We start from the raw sequence: 26,125 nt of genomic DNA on the forward strand, positions 1-26,125 counted from the left end.
GTCTTCCAGTTCATTTCTGTATCCCTGTTATCTGGCGGATAATAGGCACTTGAGATAGTGTTGAAGAACTATGTGTCAGTCACTGTGATAATTGCTGACTAGTTAGTCATTTACCTAAACTATGTTGATGTTTTTTTTAAAAGTACGGCAAATTGATAAGAATTTGAAATGTTAAAATGTACAATTAGAAGGGGCTGTCCACCTCAGTGATATAAAGAAGATTAACCACAGTTCCTCTAATATCAGCAGCCCTTTTAGACTTGTAGGGCAATTCTCAAATATACTGCAAATTAAATCTGTCTAAATCAAAACTCATTCTCTTTCTTTCCAAACTGCTCTTTGCTCTAGAGATAGATTCCTTTATCAGTTAATATTATTATCCTCTCAGGCTATGTTAGAAATTCAGGCTTTGTATTAGTCTTGACTCTGCCTCTCCTTTTTCTCATCAGGTTAGAAGATTATCCAACTACTTGCATGTTTGATCATACCTCTCCTTCCATTCCTATCACAGCTGCCTAAATTCAGGCTTTTGTAGCTCTCATTACAGTATTCTCTTAATAGATCAGTCATCACTTTTTCCCCTTTTTCAAACTGATGTCAGAGTTATCTTTCTAAAATGTAGATCTGATTAGGTAACTTGTTTGTAAGCCCTCAGGCTTTTGTTTTGTGGGTAGTCAGGAACTATCACATTATTCGGCATCTATTGGTTTTGGTAATTTGGTCCCAGTCTCCTTTGTTTGTTTGATGTTTTCTTACTCTTCTCCATGTGCCATTTCCCAGTTACATCAGAATATTTGCCATTCTTCAGTGGAGCTCTGTCTATATATTTTTCTAACCGTTCATGTTGCATGGAATTTGCCAGTGCCTAGGCCTCATCCTGAAATCTATTAGTCCATTGAGTCTTGCAAGATCCATTTTGTGTTTCCCACTCTCAGTGAAAGTTCCATGATTATGTCAAGTTCCCTGATTATGTTAATTAAAATGGACTCTTATTGTACTTTTGGGTAGCCAGAGGATTCTGCAGTTTTTCAGTGCATTTTAATGGTAGAAGATTTGAGAATTTTAAAATTAGCATTTTTGTTTACAAAATATGAAGACTAGAAAGGGCCTGAATTCATTTCAGTCATTTTATAGCCAAGAAAATGAAGATTGAAAGAATTAACCACTTAAATGACTTGTCCAAAGTCACACAAATAGCCTATTGACAGAATTGATTGGAACTCTGTAGTCCTGAATCTTAGTTCAGTGTTCTTTATGCTGTACATTGCTATACAAATGAAATTATGAACAATCACACTTTTAAAGAAAGTACATAGAGCAAATGTTTTTTTTTTCTTCTTCCAGGTTTCAGTCTGAAAGAGAAAGTGGAGATCGAAATTTTGCAATAGGATATTACTTAAAAGAAAAGAAGGTTTTAAAATTTCTGTTTCTATTTCAAATTATTCTTTCATTTAATAAAATACATGAAGATGTATGCTAAGAATTCAACAATAGCCTTTAAGCAACTACCTATTACTATTTAAGGTGCAGAAGTTTTTGCAGAGTGCTCGTGAGTCAGTGTTACCAAATTGTTAATGTTATTATTAAATTGATTTGTATCTGGCAGTATTTAAATATTTGACTAATTTTATTTATTAATAGAAGTTTTGTTTGAGGTTTAGTCTATTTTTTCAAAAGCATAATGCACGATTAGTGTTAACTACTCTTGATTTTTTTAAGTGGCTGGTCTAGTAACGATTTGTAAATCAAGAACCATTTTATCATTGTCAGTTAAACTAGTATCTAAAAACTTACATGATGTGATAAAATTTTGCTTTTTTATTTCATGTTTATACTCTTTTAGAAGTTACATGCTATTTTATTAATTAAAATGAAACACTTGTGTACATTTGAAATTTTTCATGTATTTCTCTACTTATGTGCATTCCGGTGTGCCTGAATTTTTAATTGCCTTTCTATTTTTTTAGTGTTTTCCAGAAGGCACAGACATGGTTGGTATATTAGACTTCTACTTCCAGGTAATTTAATTATGTAAATCGCATATATAAATGGATGTGTTGGCTGGGTGTGGTGGCTCACGCCTGTAATCCCAGCACTTTGGGAGGCCAGAGCGGGCGGATCATGAGGTCAAGAGATGGAGACCATCCTGGCCAACATGGTGAAACCCCATCTCTACTAAAAATACAAAAATTAGTCGGGTGTGGTAGTGTGTGCCTGTAGTCCCAGCTACTCGGGAGGCTGAGGCAGGAGAATCGCTTGAACCTGGAAGGCCGAGGTTGCAGTGAGCCGAGATCGCGCCACTGCATTCCAGCCTGGCAACACAGTGAGACTCCGTCTCAAAAAAATGGATGTGTTACATTATGCAAAATATAGATGTCTCAGAAATCTTGGTCCTAGGCCATGAGAAAATACATTTTCCATCGGCTTTCAAAAATGTGTTCATAAAAGGCAGTCTCATGTCCATGTTGCCTAAAAATTCATGCCTCAAAATGTAATAGGGACAGTTTTTTCTGTAAACATATTTAAGAATTGTCAAAAATAATGAACACTCCCAGAAATTGGCACTCTTAATTATAAACTGAGCTCTAAATTTTTCGTAGCTTTTAACATTTTGTTTGGGAAAAACTTTCTTTTTTTTTTTTTTTTAAATCAGAGGGCTCTTATTCAGCATTTAAAAGTGTCAGTGTCTTAGCTGACTTGGTATCTTGTAATTTCTTTGTTACTACTCTATCCTGGCTTAACTGTGCTAGTTCATTTCTGCAGTGTCATATGTCGGGCTTTCTTCTAAGTTAGAGTAGCTCTCAATATTGAGGGGGTGGGGTTGAGCGAGAGGGACCATGTTACGCACAATGGGCTGTGGTATAGAACTCAGTTTAGAATAGCCTTCCTGGAGATCTCTTCTCTCACCCACATTTTCAGCTCAATTGATTCTTACAGATTTAACACAGTTGGTGCCACTGATGGGGCTGTAATGTGAAGCCACATAGGAGGCTACATTATTGTTAATTTCTAGTTCACCTTACATTTGCCTGTCTTTACTATTAAAGATTCCTTAATTTTAACCTTTCAGTAATCTTAGAGAATATATAAGGGAGGTTGATAATGAGTTAGATTTTGATAGATGTCCAGGTTGCAGCTTTTTCACCTACCCAATGTGAAAAACCGTAAATTGGGAATCCAGACCATCAATATAAAATTTAAGGTCTAGCCTAGCCACTTATTAGCCATGTGACCTAATTTTAGTTACTGATCCCTAGTTTACTTATCTGTAGTATATGCCTCACCTGCCTTGCCATATTATGTGGAAGATAACATGAGATGATATGTGAAATTCCTTTGAAACTAGCCTTTTTTTTCCTCCCCTGGTCTGTATGAATATTTTCCATAAGTTTCTTTTCCTTTGGAATACATATTTAAATTTGGCTGTTATAGAATCTACTATAATGTGACATTTCTATACTTCATGGCAGAAATCAAGAAACGGCCATAGAAGTGGTACTGACTTTTTTGGAGAAGGGCTGCATCAAATTGAACGGCCATTGAGATTAGCAGGAGAGTACCCATGTTGGCATTTGGCAAATTAAGAATGTGCTGCCTTATGACAAACAAAATTCCAATTAATGTTAAGTATAAATTAGGAAATGATCATTGGAATTCAGAAAGCCTTGCATGAATAAGTCGACCTTATCACAAATCTTTGCTATCTGGGGCAGTATTGTAAGTCGATTCTGTCGTTTTTGGGAAATAGGGAAGAGATTTTTTATATAAATAGGCAATCTAGTCAAAGTTAAACACACAATGTTCTAATTCACTGTACTTAGTTTTCCTCCTTGCTATTTCCAAACCCCTTTGTGCCTCCTGTAGATCTTGGAGTATGGCTGAGGAAAATTTACAAGTTGAGAACCCATTCTTCTCCTATCCACTTTCTTTTTTGACTCCATCTCATCCCAATTTTGCTTACTATTAGCTAAAAATAAAATGTGGAAAAATTTATTTTGATTTTACGGGTAAATTTGGGTTTGGTACAGTGAACTATTTTCATTATTTTGATTGTATTTAAATGCAAAAATTTCATCTTAGAGGGTGTATTTAGCACCCATAGTAAATATCAAATAAATATTAATAAATGGTCTAAAGGATAACATTTTGGTTTAGGCTTACAGAGCATCTGAGACAGATCTGCTTTATATTTTTCTTCCCCTTTGTCCTTTGCAACTGTTACCATATAGATGGGGATACTGAACTTTGTTATGGGTGAAATGTCAGGGACTTTAGCATTTTTTTCTAAAATGGTGATTTCTCATGTAGACACTATCATAATCTTCATGTATGGTGCTTTATCTTAAAAATATTTCATGGCTCTTTTTTTTTCTGTTGAGTTAAAAGTAATTATGCTTGTGTATTCCACAGAAAGTATTAATATTTAAGCAAATTTGAATATCACATGGGATAATAACAAATCTTACTGTTTAGAGGCTGGCACTTCCTAGTCTAGTTCTGCCGTTAAAAGACTGAGTATCTTTGGCCAAATCAGGATAAATCTTAAAAGGGGTAGGACTTTGGCCAATTAAAATCTTCAGAATGTTCTCAAGTTTATATTAAAGTAATCTCTTTGGAAGAAATATTTCAGATCTGTATGAAATACCAAATAAAATAGATTATCTTAGAAGTGAACAGTAATATTAAAAGTAATATGAGAATTCTGCTTTTTCTTTGTGTTAGCTGTGCTCCATTGAAGTGACTTGTGAATCAGCCAGTGTGATGGCTGCGACACTGGCTAATGGTGGTTTCTGCCCAATTACTGGTGAAAGAGTACTGAGCCCTGAAGCAGTTCGAAATACATTGAGTTTGATGCATTCCTGTGGCATGTATGACTTCTCAGGGCAGTTTGCTTTCCATGTAAGTAATTGTTTAATCTTATTTTCTCTGGCAAGAAACTAGTCTGAACTGGTTCTTTTAAAAATGCAGTTTGAACTTTGCTTCTAAAGCTGTATATTAATTTTTGAGAGAGAGGCTTGTTTTCAAGGTTAATTTGTTACAAGATTAGTAAGGAATAGAGATAAGGTCTACCAGATATTCTTAAGAACTTGGAAGTTTGATTTATAGAACCTCATCCCTTCTGCTTTTAAGGCCAATCCGGTGTACAAGGTGTAGTCTTTCTTTACTTTTAGTTGTTAATGTTTAGCATTATGATGATTATGTATCTTAAGAATTCTCTAAGTTCAGAAAGATTGCAAAGACGTGATGTTTCACGTCTTTGGTTACAGCCATAGATGTTTTAAGGACTAAAAGTATATTAAAGTTAAAACTTACCAAAAATGTACTGCTTTAAGCTCTGTTGTGCATTTGCCACTTGTAAAGTATATAGACTTTTCTTATTTCATTCTGCTCATGTCAAGTCATAATGCCCTTCTAAAAGCTTTTTTTATTTTGGAAATTTTCAAACATGTAAAATGAGAGAGAGAGAGATACATTTAATGTTATCCATCACTCAGCTTCAATAATTATGAATATATTACCAATCTTGTTTCATCTGTATGTGCATCTGTTTCCTGTATCCTTGTCATATTTCAGTATGTAATTCTAAATAAGGACCCTTAACAAAACATAACAGTAATACAGTTTTTACATATACAAATTAAATATTACATATCAAAACTTTAATATTATTAATATCAATATTAAATTGAATATCAAAATATGTAGTCAGTGTTCAGATTTCCTGGATTATCTTGTAAATTATTATTTCTTTTTCTTTCTTTTTTTTTTTTTTGAGACAGAGTTTCACTTTGTTGCCCAGGCTGGAGTGCAGTGGCACGATCTCGGCTCAATGCAACCTCTGCCTCCTGAGTTCCAGCGATTCTCCTGCCTCAGCCTCCCGAGTAGCTGGGATTACAGGCGCCTGCCACTGCACCCGGCTAATTTTTGTATTTTTAGTAGAGACGGGGTTTTGCCATGTTGGCCAGGCTGTTCTCGAACTCCTGACCTCAAGTAATCCACCTGCCTCAGCCTCCCAAATTGCTGGGATTACAGGCGTGAGCCTTTGCACCCGGCCTATTATATTATTTTATAGTTTGTTTGACTTAGGATACAAATGAGGCACATACATTATGATTGGGTTGTGTCTCCTTTTTTTTTTTTTTTAAATCTATTGGTCTTCTTTTGACCTGTCTCTCTTTTTTTCTTGTTATTTTTGGTTGGAAAAACTGGGTCATTTAATCTGTACAGTTTTCCACTGTCTCTACATTGCTGATTACCTCTGTTCCATTCTCCCTTGTATTTCCTATAAATTTGTAGATCCAATTCAGGTTTTTTTTTTTTTTTTTGTCTGCTTGTTTTGTTTAGTTTTGTGTAAAAGTACTTTATTGGTATACTTCTTTTATTTTTGTTTGTTTATTTATGTATTTATTTTGAGACGGAGTCTCACTCTGTCGCCCAGGCTGGAGTGCAGTGGCGTGATCTCAGCTCACTGCAACCTCCACCTCCTGGGTTCAAGTGATTCTCCTATCCAGAGGTACTTACTGACTGAATGTTAGTAAGCAATTAATGAACACTGCTCTAATGACATTAATTTTGTTTTTTTATCATTTGTCAAGTTTTGCTAATGTAACTTAAATTTTTTGAGGGGGAGTAATTTAAATTACCATTTTAGAAAATCTTTTAAGAATATATAACCTTTTATTGTTTTCTAGTTGTAAAATATTTTTTAAAAATAATTCGCTATATTTAAAAACAATATGTTTATTTTAGAACAATTAGAAAATATCGTCAGGAAGAATAAAAGCATCCATAGCCTCACAATTTAGATGTAACTGCTATAATTCCTTAGAGTATATCTTTAAACAATTTTTCTATATTCATATCTATCCCAAACTGTTTCATAACTTTTTTTTTTTTTTTGAGATGGAGTCTTGCTTCATCACCCAGGCTGGAGTGCAAGTGGTGCGATCTTGGCTCACTGCAACCTCTGCCTCCCAGGTTCAAGCGATTCTCCTGCCTCAGCCTCCCGAGTAGCTGGGATTACAGGTGCCTGCCACCACACGCGGCTAAGTTTTGTATTTTTTGTGGAGATGGAGTTTCGCCATGTTGCCCAGGGTGGTCTCGAACTCTGACCTCAGGTGATCTGCCTACCTTGGCCTCCCAAAGTGCTGGGATTACAGGCATGAGCCACTGCACCCGGCCTTATAACTTTATTTATAAACATGTTGATAAAAATTTATCTACAATATTTTTAATGTTGAAATTCTATGGTATGTATATATAATTTTTTTTTTTTTTTTTTTGAGAGGGAGTCTCACTCTGTTCCCCAGGCTGGAATGCAGTGGTGTGATCCCAGCTCATTGTGAGCTCTGCCTCCCGGGTTCACCTTTCTCCTGCCTCAGCCTCCTGAGTAGTTGGGACTACAGGTGCGCACTTTGGGAGGCTGAGGCGGGTGGATCACGAGGTCAGGAGATAATTTTTAATTTTTAAACCAATTTCTCAATTTGTTTTTGTTTTTTTTGAAACCGGATCTTGCTCTGTCATCCAGGCTGGAGTGCAGTGGTGCCATCATGGCTCACTGTAGCTTTGACCTCCTAAGGTCATGTAATCCTCCCACATCATCCTCCAGAGTAGCTGTGACTACTGTTGTGCACCTCCATGTCTCGCTATTTTTTGTAGAGATGAGATCTCCCTATGTTACCCAGCCTAGCCTCCAACTCCTGGGCTCAAGTGATCTGCTAGCCTTGGCCTCCCAAAGTGCTGAGATTACAGGAGTGAGCCATGGTACCCAGACCCAGTTTCCCTGTTGTTGAACATAACATTTCTTATTTTAAAATGTTTACCTGAATACTCTTTTACTGAATTATTTCTAGGTTGGTCTTCCTGCAAAATCTGGAGTTGCTGGGGGCATTCTTTTAGTTGTCCCCAATGTTATGGGTATGATGTGCTGGTCTCCTCCTCTGGATAAGATGGGCAACAGTGTTAAGGGAATTCACTTTTGTCACGTAAGCATATTTTCTTAATGAAAATAATGATGTTATAAGTTGAGCCATCCAATGATTTTTTTTTTTAACCCATTTTCTATAGTTCATTAACTCTTGGCCCTCCGCCTATAGTGTGCCAGTTACTAGGGAGCCGTGGAAATACTCCCAGAGGAGCTTCAAGTTGTCTCTGTCAGACAGCTCCCATTTAATTATTCCCACAGATTATATTTGTTAGCATGGTTATAATTAGTATCAATTTTCAAAAGCTCAACAAAAGATACTAAACTTGGAGAAGTAATTTAAAAGCCAGTATATCTTAAGAATTATTTTGGTTTATTATATCTTTAATCTGCATGGTTAAATATCTTTATCCATTGACTACCTTTAAACATTTTTTTGAGGAAATAAGCACTGAAAATTAAAAAAAGATTAAACAATTTTTAAACTGTTACTGCTCTTGATAGTTCTGTATTTTGTTGTTACTCAGTTCCTGCTAATGTTTGAGCTTCTAGTTTTAGTTACATTTATTACTTGCTTGAGTTCATATTAAGTACCATACTCAATTAAAATTGTTTTATTTTCCAGCCTTTTATATTTTACAAAAACTAGAGTATGACATTGGATTGCATATAAAATATAGTAGATTGTAACCAGAGTACTTATTTAATGTGGCTTTACACTTATTTGATAGAAGAATTCTTTCATGGGGCTGGTTATAAACCCTATTTTGTAGAAGGTGAAAGATTATTTGATTGGCTGAGCCCTAGGATCATGTTAGTAAGCAGTGTTCTTAAAACTTGTATCCATATCTTACTCTGATTTTAATTCTCTTCTTGATGCATTATACTACTTTATTAGCATGTAGTGATGATTTCTAAGCTGGACAATATAAGCAGAGTTTGTTAAAATGTGGATATACATAACCAATGAATAGCCAGTTTCTTATACCTGCTCTGTATAACTGTTTACAGGATCTTGTTTCTCTGTGTAATTTCCATAACTATGATAATTTGAGACACTTTGCAAAAAAACTTGATCCTCGAAGAGAAGGTGGTGATCAAAGGGTAAGCAAAATTCTTATTTAGATAAGTATATAAAATTTTTAAGAAGAGAAAAAGTGAATTTGCCTGTATAAATAAAATCTTAGTTTGTTAGTGGCCTCGGGTCTTTGCTAATCATAAATGAGTGTAAACTAATTGTTGACATTTAAATCTGGGATCACCAGTATTAAATACTTAAATATTGCTTAATAGATGGTTAATAGATACAGATATTTAAATATTGCTGTTTTGTTATTTAAATTGAAACTAGTTAGCCTAGTGTCAGGGTTTTCCCCTCCCATTTTCTGCTATTTTAAGCAAGATTTTTAGAATTGATTCTGTTAAAAAAAAAAAAAAAAAAAAATTGGAACGTGCTGCATGCTATAAAGAAAGCATTGTTTTCATATTTGTTCGTCCTAAATTGAAGTTTATTTTAACTTCTTGCATACTGTGTAGATGGATATGTAAATGGAAAAGGGTTATCATATTAGTGAGAGACCGTATGAAGCCTTAAAAGTTTTATAAGTCACTGTAGATGAAATATTTTTTTCCACTGTGTTTATTGCAATATTCCTAATAATCTTACGGTCCTATTTGTTTGTTACCAGTTTATTTGGCTTCATACTATTGTACACATATATTCCTTTTTTTAGAAGTAGTATTAAGAGTCAGGACTTAACTTTTTTGGTCTATATGGTTTTTCACTGTACCAGGGGGCTTGTGTTGAGAATTTTGATTCAGTTTCTTTGCGTACCATATTGAAAACATTTGTAGTAAAATTACCTAATTAGACCTCAAGATAATATGAAGAACTTCTAAGTAGAAAATATTTTTAATACATACTAAGTACATTTTCTGTAGTGCTAAACTAAATTATTGTTAGTTTTTATCAAATTAATTTCTGTTACTATGTAAGAATTATGCAAAACCAGCAGAATAGAAACTTGCATGGGAGTCGACCTGAGTAACATGAAGCAAAATGTCAGAGGTGGTGGTTTAAAATGTTAACAGATTTTAATAATGTTCATTGAAAAATACCATTTTATAGCTTGGACCTTTCTTCACTCAAGTGCACTAATAAATTATGTATGTTGCTTGAACAACTAGCATTCCTTTGGACCATTGGACTATGAAAGTCTCCAACAAGAACTTGCTTTAAAAGAGACAGTATGGAAAAAAGTGTCACCTGAGTCAAATGAGGACATCTCTACAACTGTAGTATATAGAATGGAAAGTCTGGGAGAGAAAAGCTAAAGAAATGGGTTCTAGTTTCAGAATGTTTCTTCATTTAATCTTTCAAACATCTTTAGCTTTTTTTTGCAAGTTATAAATATTTATTTGAGGTATTTTTTGTTCTCAATCTTGGGTGCTGGAGCCATAAAGCTTTTTTTTCCTTTTAATCTTTGTATAAAGGCAGTAGATTAAGAAGTGCATTTGTTGGTCTTTAAAAAGTATTTACAAGTACATAAATTTGCTTTATTTTTAAAAATACAAAAAGGAAAAATTTAAATTTTTTTTGATGTAATTAAAATGTTAACTATGTGGTCAGATAATCCCATTTTACAATAGTAACAGAAAATTGTAATTCTTAGTTCTAAAATTCACAAATTAAACTCATAAGTTTTGTTGCATTTTGTTTTTTCTTTTCCATTTTTAAAACTAACGTGATGTCTGTAGTGGCAATAGAAGGTACTTCTATGCTAAATACAAAACTAAAAAGGCAAAATAATGAACCCCAAATTATTTTATTTAAAATAGCAGTGGATTATAAAATTAGCTTGTGTTTACATTTATGCCATTTTTGGTGATAGATTGGCTTTACATTTTAAAAAATTTATTTAAAAATTTATCAAATGCTTTAAAATATGACTCCTACTTTTTTTATTTTGCAACTCCTCTGTTCTGTCAGAATTGTTATATACAGGAGTGTCTGATGTTACTAAAACATTCCAGCCAAAGAATTTCAGATGTGAGATAATGACGTTTCATTGAGAAAAAGTATAATGGTTAGTTACTCAGAAGGAGAAACAGTGAGTGTCTTCAAGTGAATTGTTCACCTAAACAATTTTATTTTCATATTATCCACATAACTTTTTCTATGTTATATTTAAATATGAATGGCAAATTTTGGTTTTTAGCTTTTAAATTTTATTATCCTAATAATTTTATAAATGCTAATATTTCTTTTGTGATAAGTTATAGCATCTCATAAAGTTTGTTCTATTTGAACTTTTTTAGAGTACTTGAGAAATGAATTTAGTCTGCAGGTAGTAAGTATGCTACTAAAATATGTTAGATCTAAATCCTTTTATTTGGTATAAAAATGCAATATTGAGAATCAAAACTTGTTTTTAAGAGAACTATAGTTTCTACACAACCTGATTTCAAGTAATTATTCATAGTATTTAAAGTTGTCTTGGCAAAGTGATTGTAAAATTCTGTAGGACCTATTCACACTTCTTCCTTCTTCCATATACTTCTCTGGTTTTCCCCATAGTTCCCCTACAGTTTCAAGTTTGTTGAAACCTGTTAATTTTAGTGGGGGATTAGAAGAAAAACTTGGTGGTTTCTTAGCATGATGGTGTATGTATGTGGTAATGGGAAGTCTGTAAAAGTAAATATAGTGTAGCAAAAAAGATTTCACTGAGTATTTTAGATACTAGTGCAAATAAAGATAGAAAATCTTGATCATAATGTCTTAAATTTGGGAACTATGATATTAAGAAAAGAAATTCCCTCCTAGAGGTGCTGGCCAAAAGCCTTTTGGGCTAACTTAAGTATTAAATTTATATAATTTAAATAATTATATTTTAAGTTGTAGAGGATTTTCCCAAGGATTTTATGCTTACTTGAATGTTCTTTGAATGTTCAGATGCATATCCTAACTGGATGCTTCTCAAGGCCTTACTGCATATTTGTGTTGCATATTTATGTTAGTTGCACCAGGGCCATTTGTAGTTTGGGCAAATTTGTAGTTTGGGCCATTTGTAGTTTGAGTGCCTTAATTGGAAAAAAGGCATTGTGATTTCCCCTATGATCTAAATTGTTACATTTTACCATTTCATTCAGAAGTTGGTTTTACTTTATAAAATGAAGATTTAGTTTTCATATCGTATACATAGCCGTATAGATTTCAAAATTAGGTTGTTAATTTGTGTCACTTACTATTTTTGTGTTGCTAATGCTTTAAATGCATACTTAAAAATGAAGTACTGTTATCTAAGCTACTGTGTTTAGAAAATGTTAATAATGAGCATCCAGAAATTTTTATAGAAAAGTATAAATGGAAGAAGAGATAAGATACTGCGAATAGGCCCTCAAACTTAAAAAAGAAAAAACTTTGCCAGTTTTAAGGACATATTTTGATTCTTTCAGTATTCTTAACACCTTTTTAAACAAAGTTCTTGATAGTACCCAGTATTGGGTTTGTTTTATGCCATTATTGATTCTTGATATTCAAGCATTTACAATGTAGCATATTTGATTTTCTTTTTTCTTTCTTTTTTGGCATCATTAACATTTCATTTGAAATGCATATTGTTCTTGAAGTACTTTGTTTTTAGCATAAATGTTGTGCATTTTATCTTAGTGTTTGGATGAAAACATTTGTGTTTAGCTTTGTTTCATTTGCTTTGTATATTTAATAATGTACCTTTATTTTCCAGTATGCCTACATTTTGTATTGTACAATAAATTTATTTTAAGCTGATTTTATTGTTTTTTTTTTTTTTTTTTTTTATAAAAGCAACTTCAACATTTTAAGTACAAATACAGTTGGGATTTTAACTTAGAAAAAATTATTCTTTATGAAGATACTGTTAAAGTGTTTGCTATTCTGAAGCTGCCTCAAAGTAAACTAGAAATACTCAAAAGGGCTTTATTTGGTTTTCTAAAATGCAATATAGCATTAGTGGTTTTTTTGGGAGGAGGACTTTTCGTATTGGTTGTACTAGAAGTATTTGAATAAAAACTTTTCTCTCAATTTTTTTGGTTGTTTTTCCATTTGGTACCTTAAAAAAAAGTGCAACCCTATTTGTAGGTTATTTCTGCTTTCTGAGGAGGAATACTGTTGTTATTCACTATGTAACTCTCATTTTATCTGTTGTTGCCTAAATAATAGGAAAAACATTGCTAAACCAAATGAAGAGTATCATCATATTGCTTTAGAATAAAACTGTTAATCTCAGTAGAATTTATATTAAACAGAAGACAGTGATACAGAAATTCACCTTAACTGGTTTCTGAGGGGATTACATTTTCAGAAGGAATTTTGTATATTTCCACAGTATGATCCAAATTATAGTACAAATTATAGAGGCTCCATGTATTGTGGGTCAAATATAGTACTTTACATTTTTATGTTTAATGAAATCTGCCATTCATATTCTGGAGATTCCTGAATATATTGTAGAAGTTTTAAAACTATTTGAAAGGGGAAATATTGTTGTTTACATGATTTGTATTAATCTGTGGGATTTTTAAATGAAGTTCTTTTAGAATTAGTTAATAAGGAGTTCCAGTATAATGATATATTCAATATATGTAACAGTTTATGATTACTTGCTTTTAAAGATTTTTTTAAAAAATTCATTTGAAGCAAAGAGAGAGGAGACTTAAAATACCTGGTGATCTTGATCTGACAGTGTATATTTAATAGGCATATATTTATGTGGAAAGAACTGCTGAAATATACTGATATGTCAGCCTATATCCTGATAATTTATATATAATGTGTGGGTTGCATATGTTTGTGCATATGTATGTACGTTTGTGCATACATATGTATCATTTCCTTATCTACGTACCTTAATCTACCCATTCATATTCTGAAAATGATGAGCAGTTCTTTTCACATTGTATATTATGTATAAATTATTCATTGATCTATTCCTGTTCCAAGCTTTGCCACAAAAGAACCCCTAAAATTTTTGCTGCCCTAGAATTGGTAAAGTATAACATACTTTACTTCTTCAATTTGACTTTAAAGATTTGTGGTTTCTGTCACCACTCCCATTCACTACCAGGACTGCCAGGGTAAGAGAGTAACTAACAATATTAGGGGAACTCCGGAAAAGTGAAACCAAGAATATTAGATTTCATGTGGAATTTGACTTTAAAGCACTTTCCAAAATTTATTATAAGGAACGATTGTATTTTTTAAATTGTTTTTGACTTAAAAGAAGTAATGCACTTCGCATATTGAGCAGTTTACGGAACAGTTTTATTTAGTCACTGTGGTACAATTTTTAGTTTTAAGAATCTGTTTTACTATTCATATGTAAAAATTTTGGTTTTTCTCCTACATGGCCTTGAAAATGCTAGAAAGCATTTTTTAAAGGTATATGATCAGTATACTTAACGTGTGATTTCTTCTCAATTCCTTCTCTACCATTTTATATTTAATGTTATATTTGCATTGTGTAATAAAACCAAAACCAGATGTTGGAGATGTAGCATAAATGGAAATTTGTTACCATGCATGATGGCCTTATGCTCAGATTTTCACTTAGACTTATTGAGAATGGACTTTACCTTACTCGGTCTTTTCTCTGTCATGTAGTTCAAGGGCAAAATTATACATAAACATACACTCAAGTATATCCAAGTTCAACTATTTTTCTTTTATTTCAAATTGTAACAAAGTTAAAAACCTTTGTTTCTTACATTGCTTAGAAATGGAAGGAATTTAACTGGGTTGGGGGAAGTTCTTTTATTTTACACCCCAGCCTCCAGCTAGTAGTTTATTAATCTGAATACCATAAAATGCACGTGACTTTGAGAAATTTAGAAAACTACTCTAAGAGGATCTGAGGCAATATTTATCCAACATGAAACAGAGCGGGCAAAATGTGATGTTTCTTAGAGTTCTTAACTTTTTAAATAGTAATAGAAAAGGTACTTACTTTTAAAATAGTATGTTAAGTAGACTGATTATAAATGCTTATTTAACAAAGTGATTCTGTTACTATGGTCTTAAAATGTTTTCTATTTCTATTTTAGGAACATAGGAGAGGAAGAGAATTTAAGTTGACTTTGTTTGCCATTTCTATTTTGTAGGTTGTAGATCTACTTTAGTAATTTTTGTAAGTTGTAGCTAATAGAGATTTTTTAAATATGCCATGTATAGAAAACCTGTTTTCATAAAAAACTTTATAATGGCTTCCTGATCCATTAACCCTTAACCAAAACGAATAGGATACTAATTAGCGCTTGGATTGCATTGCTTTTTTGGCAGAATCTGTGGGTTTTTTTTTTTTTTTGTAAATTTCATTCAACAATAAATTACAGAATACTTATTATTGAAAACCATCATGTATTGCTTTAAAACAAAAGTTATAATCTTGCCCTCAAAAGGCAAGTGTTAGAAACAGGTGAGCTGGTGCCAACTGCTTCTGTCGGTTAATCTGGTAACATTTTTACTATACTTTTAACTCTAACTTTCATTTACTAATTATGGAATTTTTTTTAAGAAAAATATACCACATCTCAATGGCAAAGAATAATTTATTGTATTTATTTTTAAGCCATATTTCAATATCTGAGGATATGATTTTTCTGTACATAGTATGATTAAAAATAATGGTATTTTTTCATTAGGTATTTACCTTGCTGAAACACTTTCAGTCCTTAAAACCACAGATAATTAAAATTATCTATTTGGAAGGCTTAGCTTTTGAAAGAAAAAATTCTTACCCAAAATAGTTTTTAAATTCCTGTTTTCATATTACATTTCTGGTGATTTATGTTTATGTAATGAAAATCTCTTCTGCCCAGCAATTATATTTGGAATCCTGAGGTATAATTAAATTTATATTCTGTAAACAGCCGAAGGCTTTCTTTTGTTTTTAAAACATAGTCCAACCTTTCTAGAATTTTGATGTACTTTTATTTACCATAATCTTATATATTTTTTAGAATCACAGATTTGAATTTGAAGGTAATCTTAAATGTTATCTGGTACAGACTCTCACCCCACTCAGCCCCCTTTTCCACGTTTCCTGGCACTTTGCTTTTTCTATTAGCATATTTAGATTTTTTTCTCTTTTGAGGGAGTTGGTCTGTTTTGTGTTTTGTTAGGATGGACTTTCTGTTTGTGATTTAGTTTTAATGAGAGAAGCAGAATTGGCGGTAGTTAATGTGACTATAAGTTATTTGGCAGATGGTACCATCAGCATTTATTAAAACTAATTGTATTTTTCTAGTAAGCAGTCTTATGTCCCAGTTGTTAAAAATTAGTAAAGTTAGAAGTAAATGTTAAAGTTACACAGTAGTTCTAAAAATAAAACATTACCCTGCAATCTTTGAAAGAAAACTGTAGCAGAAATGTAACTCTAAAAATAAATGTTACATCACTGGCTTTTTAAAATAAATTCCTTTGAGGTTAAATTAAATATATAAGTAAAAAGATTTTTAATAAATAAAGACTATTCAAGTTCTAAATAAATGGTTTCTTAAGAAAAATTTGTTTTCTTTGCATGTTAGCTCTTCGAAAACATGCAAAATATCTAGCTACTTCCCTTGTTTATTTTAGACATTTGGATCTGTGAGTGGCCCCCAAGGTTCCTAATTTGTCTGTTTATTTACTTCTGTCTGTAGTACATATTGTCTTCAATATCAATCTCCATTTCATAGTTCTGGAGTTTTAATATTTATGAAGGACTATGTATATTGAGTTCTTGAAATATGTTAACTTTTGAAAGGCTTTGTTGACTTACAAAATGTTAAAACTTAAATATTGTTGCTCTCAAAATATTATAGTATTGGTTTCTTAATTCTGAAAATTTAAACTGCCTGAGTAGCTCTTCTCCCCACAAGTTTCAGTATAAACTCATTCAATATAAAGTCTGCTTGCTTTTATATTAGGCATTCCAAAATAAAAATGATGAAATATTAGTATCAGTTACACAAATGTAACTACTCACATTTGAACCATTTTACTGTAAAATTCAAATTTCAATTATGATAATCAGTCTCATGCTGAACTTTTTAGATCTAGATTAGAATTATAAATTTTTATTATTTTACATGTGCCTTTCACAAATCATCACAAAGGGGCAATTTACAACGATTCTTTTGAGAGGACAGCTTAAAGCTTAATCCTTAAGGCTTGACTTGCTTCTGTTAAATGAGATTGATATCTAAAATCATGGTATAAATTATTAATTGAATTCCACCCAAGTTCTATTGTTTTGTTCTTTCTTACAGTCATTCCAAATTAAAGATTTTAGTTGAAAAACTCAGAATATATTATCTAAATTTCAAATATTCTATTTTTTATTCTTTCATATCATAATTTATTTTGGGCCAAAATGAGGTAATTTAAAAAATTATATCAAAGTTACTCAGGAAATGAGTTTTCAGTTCCACATCTTTATATATGTTCACTTCCAAATCTTTTGATGTTGACATTTGCCATTGTAGTTTAATTTTCTTTAAAAAGTTAGAAAGAAAACCACACATGAAATGTAAAAGTCCAAATTTCTCTTCTTCAGTATAATATAGCTTATTCTTTATTTATTATTTTACTTAGATCCTTGAAGTATATGCATCATTGATCCAGGTCTATGCACAAGATTTATAATGTAAATAAAGAATGAACTAAATAATACTGTTTGAGATGAATATTTGAATTGAGATGAATAGATGTTGCATCTAATGCACAATGAAACTTCATTGACATCTGATGAAATTACAGTACAAGTGACATTCCATGGTGACTAATACTATTTATCCTTTTTAATCATACCAATAAAATATTTCTGCCTTAATGTCTCTTTTTACTGGACTATGAAGAAACAATTCTGCTGTTAAAGGATAACCAAAAAAATAACTTCCACATATCTGAATGCCCTTATTCTGGCCAGTTAGCAGTTTTATTGTAAACATACCCACTTTAAGTTGCTCTCCTTCTCTTCTAGAATTGCTTTTGTAATAAGTGTAAATTTGCGGTCAGATAACTCATTGCTTTTATGAAGTTGCTTTCCCACCTGTGTGACTGTAAGAAAGTGGCTGAAGTCCAGGATTCTTCTGTCTTCCTGGTTTCCATTTCAATATTTTCAATCCCTGTTTTACTTAGTTAGCAAACTTTTTTTTTTTTTAATGCCTTCTAAATAGGAATTTTGTTCTCCTCGTGTTGTTTTCTTCTCTTCATTTCTGGTACGCAACCAATATCCAAGATTAGATCCCTCTATATAAATGAAAATGTATAACCTTTAAAATTTAATTTTCTTTTGGTCTTTTTTTCTACCAAGTAAGAACTAAAAAAGATTACCATCCCCCTCAGCATTTCACTAGTTTTTGTTCAAACAGCACACAAACAGAATTAGTTCAAGAAATTTGCTAATTAAATTTGATTGAGCAGTTCAGATCTATATAAATTAACCTTAGCATTATTCCTGTGCTTTATTATTCACTGATAGGTTCTTATTCAACTAATGTTTATTTCTTGCCTAATATGTGCCAGAAACTTTGAAGTGTTTAGGATATGCAGTGAGCGGTTAATGAGACAAGTATGATCCAACTTGTATTTGCAATTAAACAGGGCTACAGATACTGAATAAATACTAAAAATAATTAAAATGGTAATAAGTGATTTGTTAATACTGATGCATGTAGATCTAATTCATTTTAAATGTTACAAAATAAGTGAGTTACAAAATGGTATATGCCATATGATGCTGTTTTTGTACATCTATAATAGACTTTATGAGACACAAATATGCAAAGTAGTTACTAATAAAACTGTAAGAACATGAACACCAATCTTTAGATAAAGCTTACTGCCAGGAGGGAATGGAATGGATGCAGAGAGCATGGTTAACTGTATCTTTAATGTTTCATTTCCTTAAAAAATATTTCAGCAAATATAATGATAATAAATGATAGAAAAGTAAAAAAATGCTAGGAGAGGGTACAATAAGAAGACCTTGTTTTGTCTGGGTGGTTAAATACGGTTGGTTTTCACTGGAAGGTAATACAGTGTGTAAGTTTTGAAGAAGTCAGAGGAAATATGGAATAGCGTTAACAGGCTAGTCTGACTTGAAGGCCCCAGAACAGGAAGGAGTTTATTAGCACATTTGAGAAGGGGAAAGAAGGCAAATGCGCTGAAAGAAGAGTGAGGTGAGGTGGATGGAGACTGGCCATGGATAACTCTTAGAGATGGGACCATATTATGTAGAGTGGGCCTTCTTATATTTTGATGTACATCAGAATTGTTAGAGTGTCTCAATTTTAAAATACAGCTAGCTTCTTGGGGCCCAGTCCTACAGTTTGATTCAAAAATCTAAATGTTTAATGTGCACCCCAGGTGCTTCTGCTGTAGGTTGTCCTCAGGACACAGTTTGGGAGACATTTCTGAAAGGTCTTATATACCATATTAAGAATTTTGGACTTCATTCAGAGTTCAGTGTGAAACTTTGAAGACTTTTTTTTTTTTTTTTTGAGACGGAGTCTTGCTCTGTCTCCCAGGCTGGAGTGCAGTGGAGTGATTTTGGCTCACTGCAAGCTCCGCCTCCTGGGTTCACGCCATTCTCCTGCCTCAGCCTCCCGAGTAGCTGGGATTACAGGGGCCTGCCTCCAAGCATGGCTAATTTTTTGTATTTTTTAGTAGAGACGGGGGTTTCACCATGTTAGCCAGGATGGTCTCGATCTCCTGACCTTGTGATCCGCCCGCCTCAGTGTCCCAAAATGCTGGGATTACAGGCGTGAGCCACCGCACCCGGCCGAAACTTTGAATACTTTAAAAAAGGGGAGAGAATGATTTGGTTTTTAAATACTGCTCTGTGGAGAATGGATTAAAGAGAGAGAAAGTTGAAGTTTTGGACTCGAGATGTGTTGGTGGCTTGGACTAGAGGTGAGAGAAGTAGGTAAATAAGAGATGTGTTTAAGAAATAGGATTGGCAGTAGTTGGTGATAGTTTTTGGTGGGTGAAAAAGAATGCGATATCAAGTTGACTACCAGGTTTTTAGTATGAGCAACAGGGCCAAAGCTGCTGCATTAACTAAGATGGAGAACACTGGAAAAGCAAACCTTGGGAGTATCGGAAGAAATTAATTTAATTTTGGCTATTGTAACAAGGATCTGTTTGATTGTGGATATCAGGAGGTTGATTGACAGTGCTTTAAACATATGGGGGTTATTTTTCTAATATAACAAAAAGTCTCAGGGACTATCAGGGAAACCAACCAGGGCTAGTGCCATTAGTAAGGTAAACTTCTGTTACACAAGCCTTAGTGTGTTGATCTTAGAAATCATACCTATCAACTTAGAGTTGCAAGGTGGCTGTTTCATCTTTAGCCTCACCTGTATAGCCAAAGTGGGAGAAAAAAAGAAAAGAGTGATACCTAAATCTAAAGAAAGAAGCTTTACTGCAAACACCTGACGCTCATTGACCAGACTAACTGCAAGGGAATTTGGGAAAGTGTTTTTAATTGGACATTTAACAAATAGAGGTTCTGTTAGTATGGAAGGGGTGGGTAGTGGATAATGGATAGACAACTATCAGTGTGTAGAAGCTAGCTAATGTTTGAGGTATTCGTGAGATATCTAAGTAGTGATGTTAAGTAAGCAGTCAGATTTAGGCCCAAAACTTAGGAGAGCAGTGTAAGTTGGAGCTATAATTTTGTGAGTGGTCAGTATGAAGAGTAGTATTTGAAGCTGGGGTGGTGTGTGAGATTGCTTAAGGTGATAGTATAAAGCGATAAGGAAAGTGTATCAAAGACAGAACCCTAAGAAACCATCATTATAAAGGTAAGATAGAGTAGGAGAGGCTTCCACTAGGGAAAGGTGGCCAGAGAAGGGAAAATCCAGCATAGTGCAATATCAGGAGTCAAGGAAAGAGTATTTTAAGGAGTTTGGAGCATTGAACTGTATGAAAGCATAGATAATTTAGTAAGATGAGGGTTTTATATTTACATGATATCCTTTCTAAATTTTTTTAAGATAGAATAATTGCTTTATTTTTTCGTATCTTAAAAATATGCTTTTCTCCAGCAATTTTCTGTATTATATGTTGGAGGAGCCTGCTATGTAATTTGAATAATAAAGTGGCTATGAAAGTGCTTTGAAAAGTTACAGCATTAGAGAAACATACTGTTATTACACCTCGTCTGCGAGTATGCTCCATAAAGCACACATGTTGAACGTTTCACAATAGAAATGTGAAATAAACATTGAAGAATATAGGGAGTTAAGTAAGGCTCTCTGGAGACCAGTGAAAATGAGGGATTTCTTTTCTAACATTAAAGCAATTAGTAAAGATTGTGTTAGTATTGTGGGTTGGAATAACTATAGGAAACTCAAGTCCATGTGCCTGGCTTTGTTACAGTAGCAGGATTTGAGGCATGCTAAGAGAAATAGGACCTTAAACTCTGAATTGAAACCATAATTCTTCCTGTATGAATGCTATAACTGCGTTGTTTCACAGCAGGAAGAGAACCCCATCTATTTTCAGGGACCTTGTTTGTATTTATTTTTAATTTACACAAAATGGTGTCTTTGTAAGAATAGTTTGATTCCAATGGCCTGGATTTTTTTTCTTTAATATGTGTATTTGGTGATGAATTTCTTCTCTTCCTGTCTTAAATTCGCTTTTAGGTTCTTTGACTTTTGGGTTTTATGTACTTGTTTTTTAAATGTAGCACTTTATCATTCCAGAAATGTGGAACCTTGTCCTCTATCTTAACACACTAATGTAATATTCACTAACGTTCATGAACTTTTACAAATACTTGTTTGTATAATAGTGGGAGAAGACCAGAAAGATAGTGAATGAGAAACTTTGATAGTTGTCAGTGCAATACAAATATGCTTAAGGTCTGCAGTTTTGTTCTTTGGAGGAGTAGCTGTCTTTGTCCTTGCTCGTTGCTATTTTTCTTCTATTCTGCTTTCTGGCTTATTGATTAGGAGTGCTGTTGTTCAGACCACACAAAGATATATTGTTAGCTACTTTTATAATTGGATATATAAAGAGGGATGCTTATGACCTCATCGGTATCTTTTTAGACCATTCATTGGTGTTACTGGAATAATATGCCACTGAGAAAAGTTATTTATTTGCTGCCAGTGGCGTAACAGTCATATTTGCTTTTATTCACATTCACCCAACTCACATTTCATTTTTAAAGATTTAAATGCAAGAATAAAGGTAATATCTTAATGTTTTCTATTTGTTGTTTGTGATATTGATATATCAAATTGAATTATTTCTTTTGTTCTTTTATTTTCCCTTCATTTAAAAAACACCTTTGGGTAGCACCTCAATATAAAATTAATATCTCTGATTTTTCTATAAATTGTTTCTTTGTTGCTATTTTCTGATTTCCTATCACAACATATTTCTGTCTTGGTATTGTATTATTGAGGAAGTCCCAGGTTTTGTTAGGAAATCGCGTGGTCCAGTAGATAGTTAGTAGTTGCAAGCACTGGCCCTGGCATCTTCCAGACTGGATTTGAGCCCTTGTTCTTCCACTTACCAGCTCTGATACCTTGCTGAAGTTATTTAAATGTTTCATATCCTTCAATAACAGAAATAATATTTGGAGCACTTAGCTGAGTCGAAAGAGTAGGTGCTTCATATTAACTATTTTGTTGTAAGTAATATATAATCTTTAATTTTTTGTCTTCATAGGTTGTTAGATTTTTTGACATGATTATGACTTTTTAGTTTACAAATTAGTGAAATTATTTCAGATTAAAGTAGTCATTGAAAAATTTTGAGGCTAGACATGGTGGCTCACACATGTAATCCCAGTACTTTGTGAGGGTGTCAGGAGGATTGCTTGCGCCCAGTAGTTCGAGACCAGCCTGGGCAACATAGTGAGACCCCGTCTCTACAAAAAAATAACAAAGAAATCAGCCGGGTTTGGTGGCACATGCTTGTGGTCCCAGCTATTCGGGAGGCTGAGTTGGGAGGATCAGTTGAGCTTGGCAGGTCAAGGCTGCAGTGAGCCATGATTGCACCACGGCACTCCAGTCTAGGCAACAGAGCGAGAGCCTGTCTCAAAAAAAAAAAAAAAAAAAGAAAAAAAAATTGAAAATTGAAAATTGTATGCTTTTAAGGGCGTTTATTACTTAGCAAAGTCGAGAACAGAATGCAGTTCTTGGAGCTACCATTTTGAGGTTGCATTTTTAAAGTGAAATTTCTGTAAAACAGAGCTTCTTTCCTTTATAGTAAAATTTACTATTTGATTTATTCCTCTCTATTGAAATTACTATATGAGAACCTCCTGCATTTGTGTAAGTTTGGAAATACGGGCATGAATTTATTGAATTGCTATTCCTATAAAGGATTTTTTCCCCAACCCTCTGAATCATATCAGTTTGGATTAGTTTTGTCTATACTGTGTCTCAGTAAATCTTTGGAAAGCTTAGGAATATGTGGCCTCATACTCAGACTGTCTTAATTATAAAAGTACTGTAATTTTTTTTACACATCCTTACAAATATTAAATAAGCTCAGTAGTAAAGGAAAGAGGAAATATCTTTGATCACATACACATTACACAGGTTTATTTTTACCCTTGGGCAAGGTGATTAATTTACATATGATGGCAACTTAAAATTTTTCTTTAGCCACAGTATAATAGGTGGTATGCTTCCATTTGACCTTAAGAAAATATAAAAGCAGGCTGAAAGCTTATTTTCATTTAAAGACTATAATTAGCCAAGTTGGAGTGAAGCCTTTAAAACAAAATTGGATCTGGAGTCATGATGGTTTATTTAACAGATGAAGAAAAGTATCTATTCCATGACAACAGATACTGTAGTGAGCTGGAAATGAGAGCAGCTTATCTCAAGCTAGAGGTGGTAGAAACAGAAGGATGTTTTTTCAGTTACCTGCTTTTTTTTTTTCATTATAGCAGTCCCAAACAGGCTGAATTCATGTTTATATGAAGACAGAAACTAAAGATGAAAAACAGAGGAAATTTTGGTTTGGCAGTTGGTAATAGAGTTAGAAATTAAATAGTTGAAGTAAAGTGTAAAACCAGTGAACCAATTTTTCCTCCGTCTCTCCCTCCCTCCATCTTCTCCCTTTCTTCCTTTTCTCCCCTCCCGCTTTGGTCCCATCTAGGCTTCCTTCCAATATTTAGTAAAGAACTTTTATGGATTAGAGCTAAATTGATATTTAATCCGTTGGTTTCCTTCTGTGCTTTGGATAACAATCTGAGATCTATTAAGGACTCACATCATCATGGTCTAGTTGTACAGAATTGGGATTCCAGATACCTGAGTTCTACTCAAGCTCCATCACTAATTCATATGCTGTGTGACCTTGAGCCAGTGTCCTTAATCTCAGTGGTAGTAATAAATAAAATATATCGATCAACATATTTTATAACCAGCCTGTCAGGGATTTTTAAAAACAACTATAACTGTTCAAAATGTTGAATGTTTTAGGGTCGTCCACTATATAAATACAGAGTAATGTGAGTATATAATTCTAATAATTGCTACTTACTCATAAGTACAGAATTATTAGGGCATTTACAGAAGTCACACAACTCAACCTTTAAACAAGCTCAAACTGAGTAGGATAATGATAGGATTAAAGACTTAGGAATGCCATGTTTTAGATGTGTAAAACTGATACACTCCCCCACCTGCTTCTAGCTGTTTTGGAAAAAAGTGAGATTTGCTATGCCAAGCATGCCAGTGTTAAGTGAACTCATGTGAACTGTAACGTTTTTTGTCCCACTGTTGTCATGACTTTGTACAAATAAACTAAGATAAGATTGTCTGGTTCGGGCAGATTCTGATAAAGAGACTTGATAAGAAAAATGCAGTAGTGCTGGAAAATCTACAAGATGAAGGGGAAACTGTTAACATTTAATTTATAAATTTTAATGGCTCTCTGCCCAGGTGCAGTGTCTCTTTGCCATGGGGAGGCATACATTAAACATCAGAGCCCTTAATTTAATAGCTATTATTGCGGCTGTGTATAGTCTGTTTCTTTATAGTAAGGAATTATTTATCAAAACAGAGCTTCCATGCCTCTGGCATTTACTGTTAACCCATTATTTTCTGGACTTTGGCCTCCTTGACAGGTATTTTAAAATCAATGTAACTCAAGTATCCAGTGGGGAAATAGGGGAATGAGCTTCGATCAGTGGTTAGCACACCTACATCCTTGGCAAGTATTGGTGTGGTGGTGGATGACTGATCTTCTAGAGTGCCCCTCTCCTTCAGTTTGCTATGATAGGCATTCCAGAGGGTGTGTCAGCTTAGTTGGAAATACTCGTGGCGCTCTTTAACAGACCGGGAAGCAGACTGTCCCTAAATGAAATACTCCATCTGTTGTCTCAAAAGTGTTAGACTAGTTTCATTTTCTTTCGTGGCATTCTACCCACAGCTCATTTCATAATTTATGTAAACTTAAAAGTATAGGGGGCTGTTGATGCTAGAAAGAAGAGGCATTTGTGGTTTTGCTTTTAAATAGTGCCTGTGCATGGGCTGCCTCCTAGTGCTTTTCTGTTTTGGAGAGAATTACACTCACTTTGTGTTCAAGCACCTATCTTCTGGTTTGGACTAAATTCAGCTCCACGGCTAGCCTTTTGTTTTCATGGGAAGAATACCAGACTTCCATGTTAGTCTTTAATAATTTTGTTAAGGCGAGCTAGTGTTTTTCCCTTCTGATTAGTTACAAAGCCTTTGTACATTGAAGTTTCCTAATTTTTTTTCTCATGCTTGTGAATAACAATATACTCTGAATAAACCAAGTATATTCTAAAGTCTTCTATTTTGGGCCTTATTAATAAGAAATGGACTTTTAGAACGTTTGAGATGTTGAATAATTAAGTGACTAAGTGCTACACACATAGTATAATAAAATCTCTTCAAACGAGCATGGTCTAAATTCAAAATTTTAAAGGAGAATGTGTAGTTCTTATATCCAGTCACTGAAACAGATGAGGCTTTATTGCTTAGAAGTACCAACATAGTTTTAAAAACAAGAACTATGGGTAATTAATATATTAATGGTGTATATACAGGGGAATTTGGATTTTTCTTAGTGGTGGGGGAAGACACACAAATGCTCCATGTGGTCACGTGTTATAGTGCCATAGTGTGCAAAGGTAGACGGAGATTACTTTTGATTTAAGAGATTGGAGCAGAGTTCACAGG

The 26,125-nt window shown here is 33.4% G+C and overlaps 1 protein-coding gene across 4 annotated transcripts in view; it reads left to right on the top strand.

Annotated features, from left to right (window-relative positions):
* The window catches only part of GLS (glutaminase), an 85,190-nt gene that overhangs the window by 42,352 nt on the left and 16,713 nt on the right, over positions 1 to 26,125 (top strand). For 2 of the 4 annotated variants that reach the window (XM_054478710.2, XM_063647748.1), the window contains 5 exons: positions 1,345 to 1,411; positions 1,968 to 2,018; positions 4,723 to 4,899; positions 7,854 to 7,985; positions 8,936 to 9,028. In XM_054478710.2, coding sequence (XP_054334685.1) covers positions 1,345 to 1,411; positions 1,968 to 2,018; positions 4,723 to 4,899; positions 7,854 to 7,985; positions 8,936 to 9,028 — 520 coding nt within the window. Of the gene's footprint in view, positions 1 to 1,344; positions 1,412 to 1,967; positions 2,019 to 4,722; positions 4,900 to 7,853; positions 7,986 to 8,935; positions 9,029 to 10,052; positions 12,714 to 26,125 lie in introns of those variants that run through there. The other 2 variants (XM_054478712.2, XM_054478711.2) reach the window with 2 other exon arrangements.

This window comes from Pongo pygmaeus, chromosome 11, assembly GCF_028885625.2.
Source record: "Pongo pygmaeus isolate AG05252 chromosome 11, NHGRI_mPonPyg2-v2.0_pri, whole genome shotgun sequence".
NCBI lineage: Eukaryota > Metazoa > Chordata > Mammalia > Primates > Hominidae > Pongo > Pongo pygmaeus.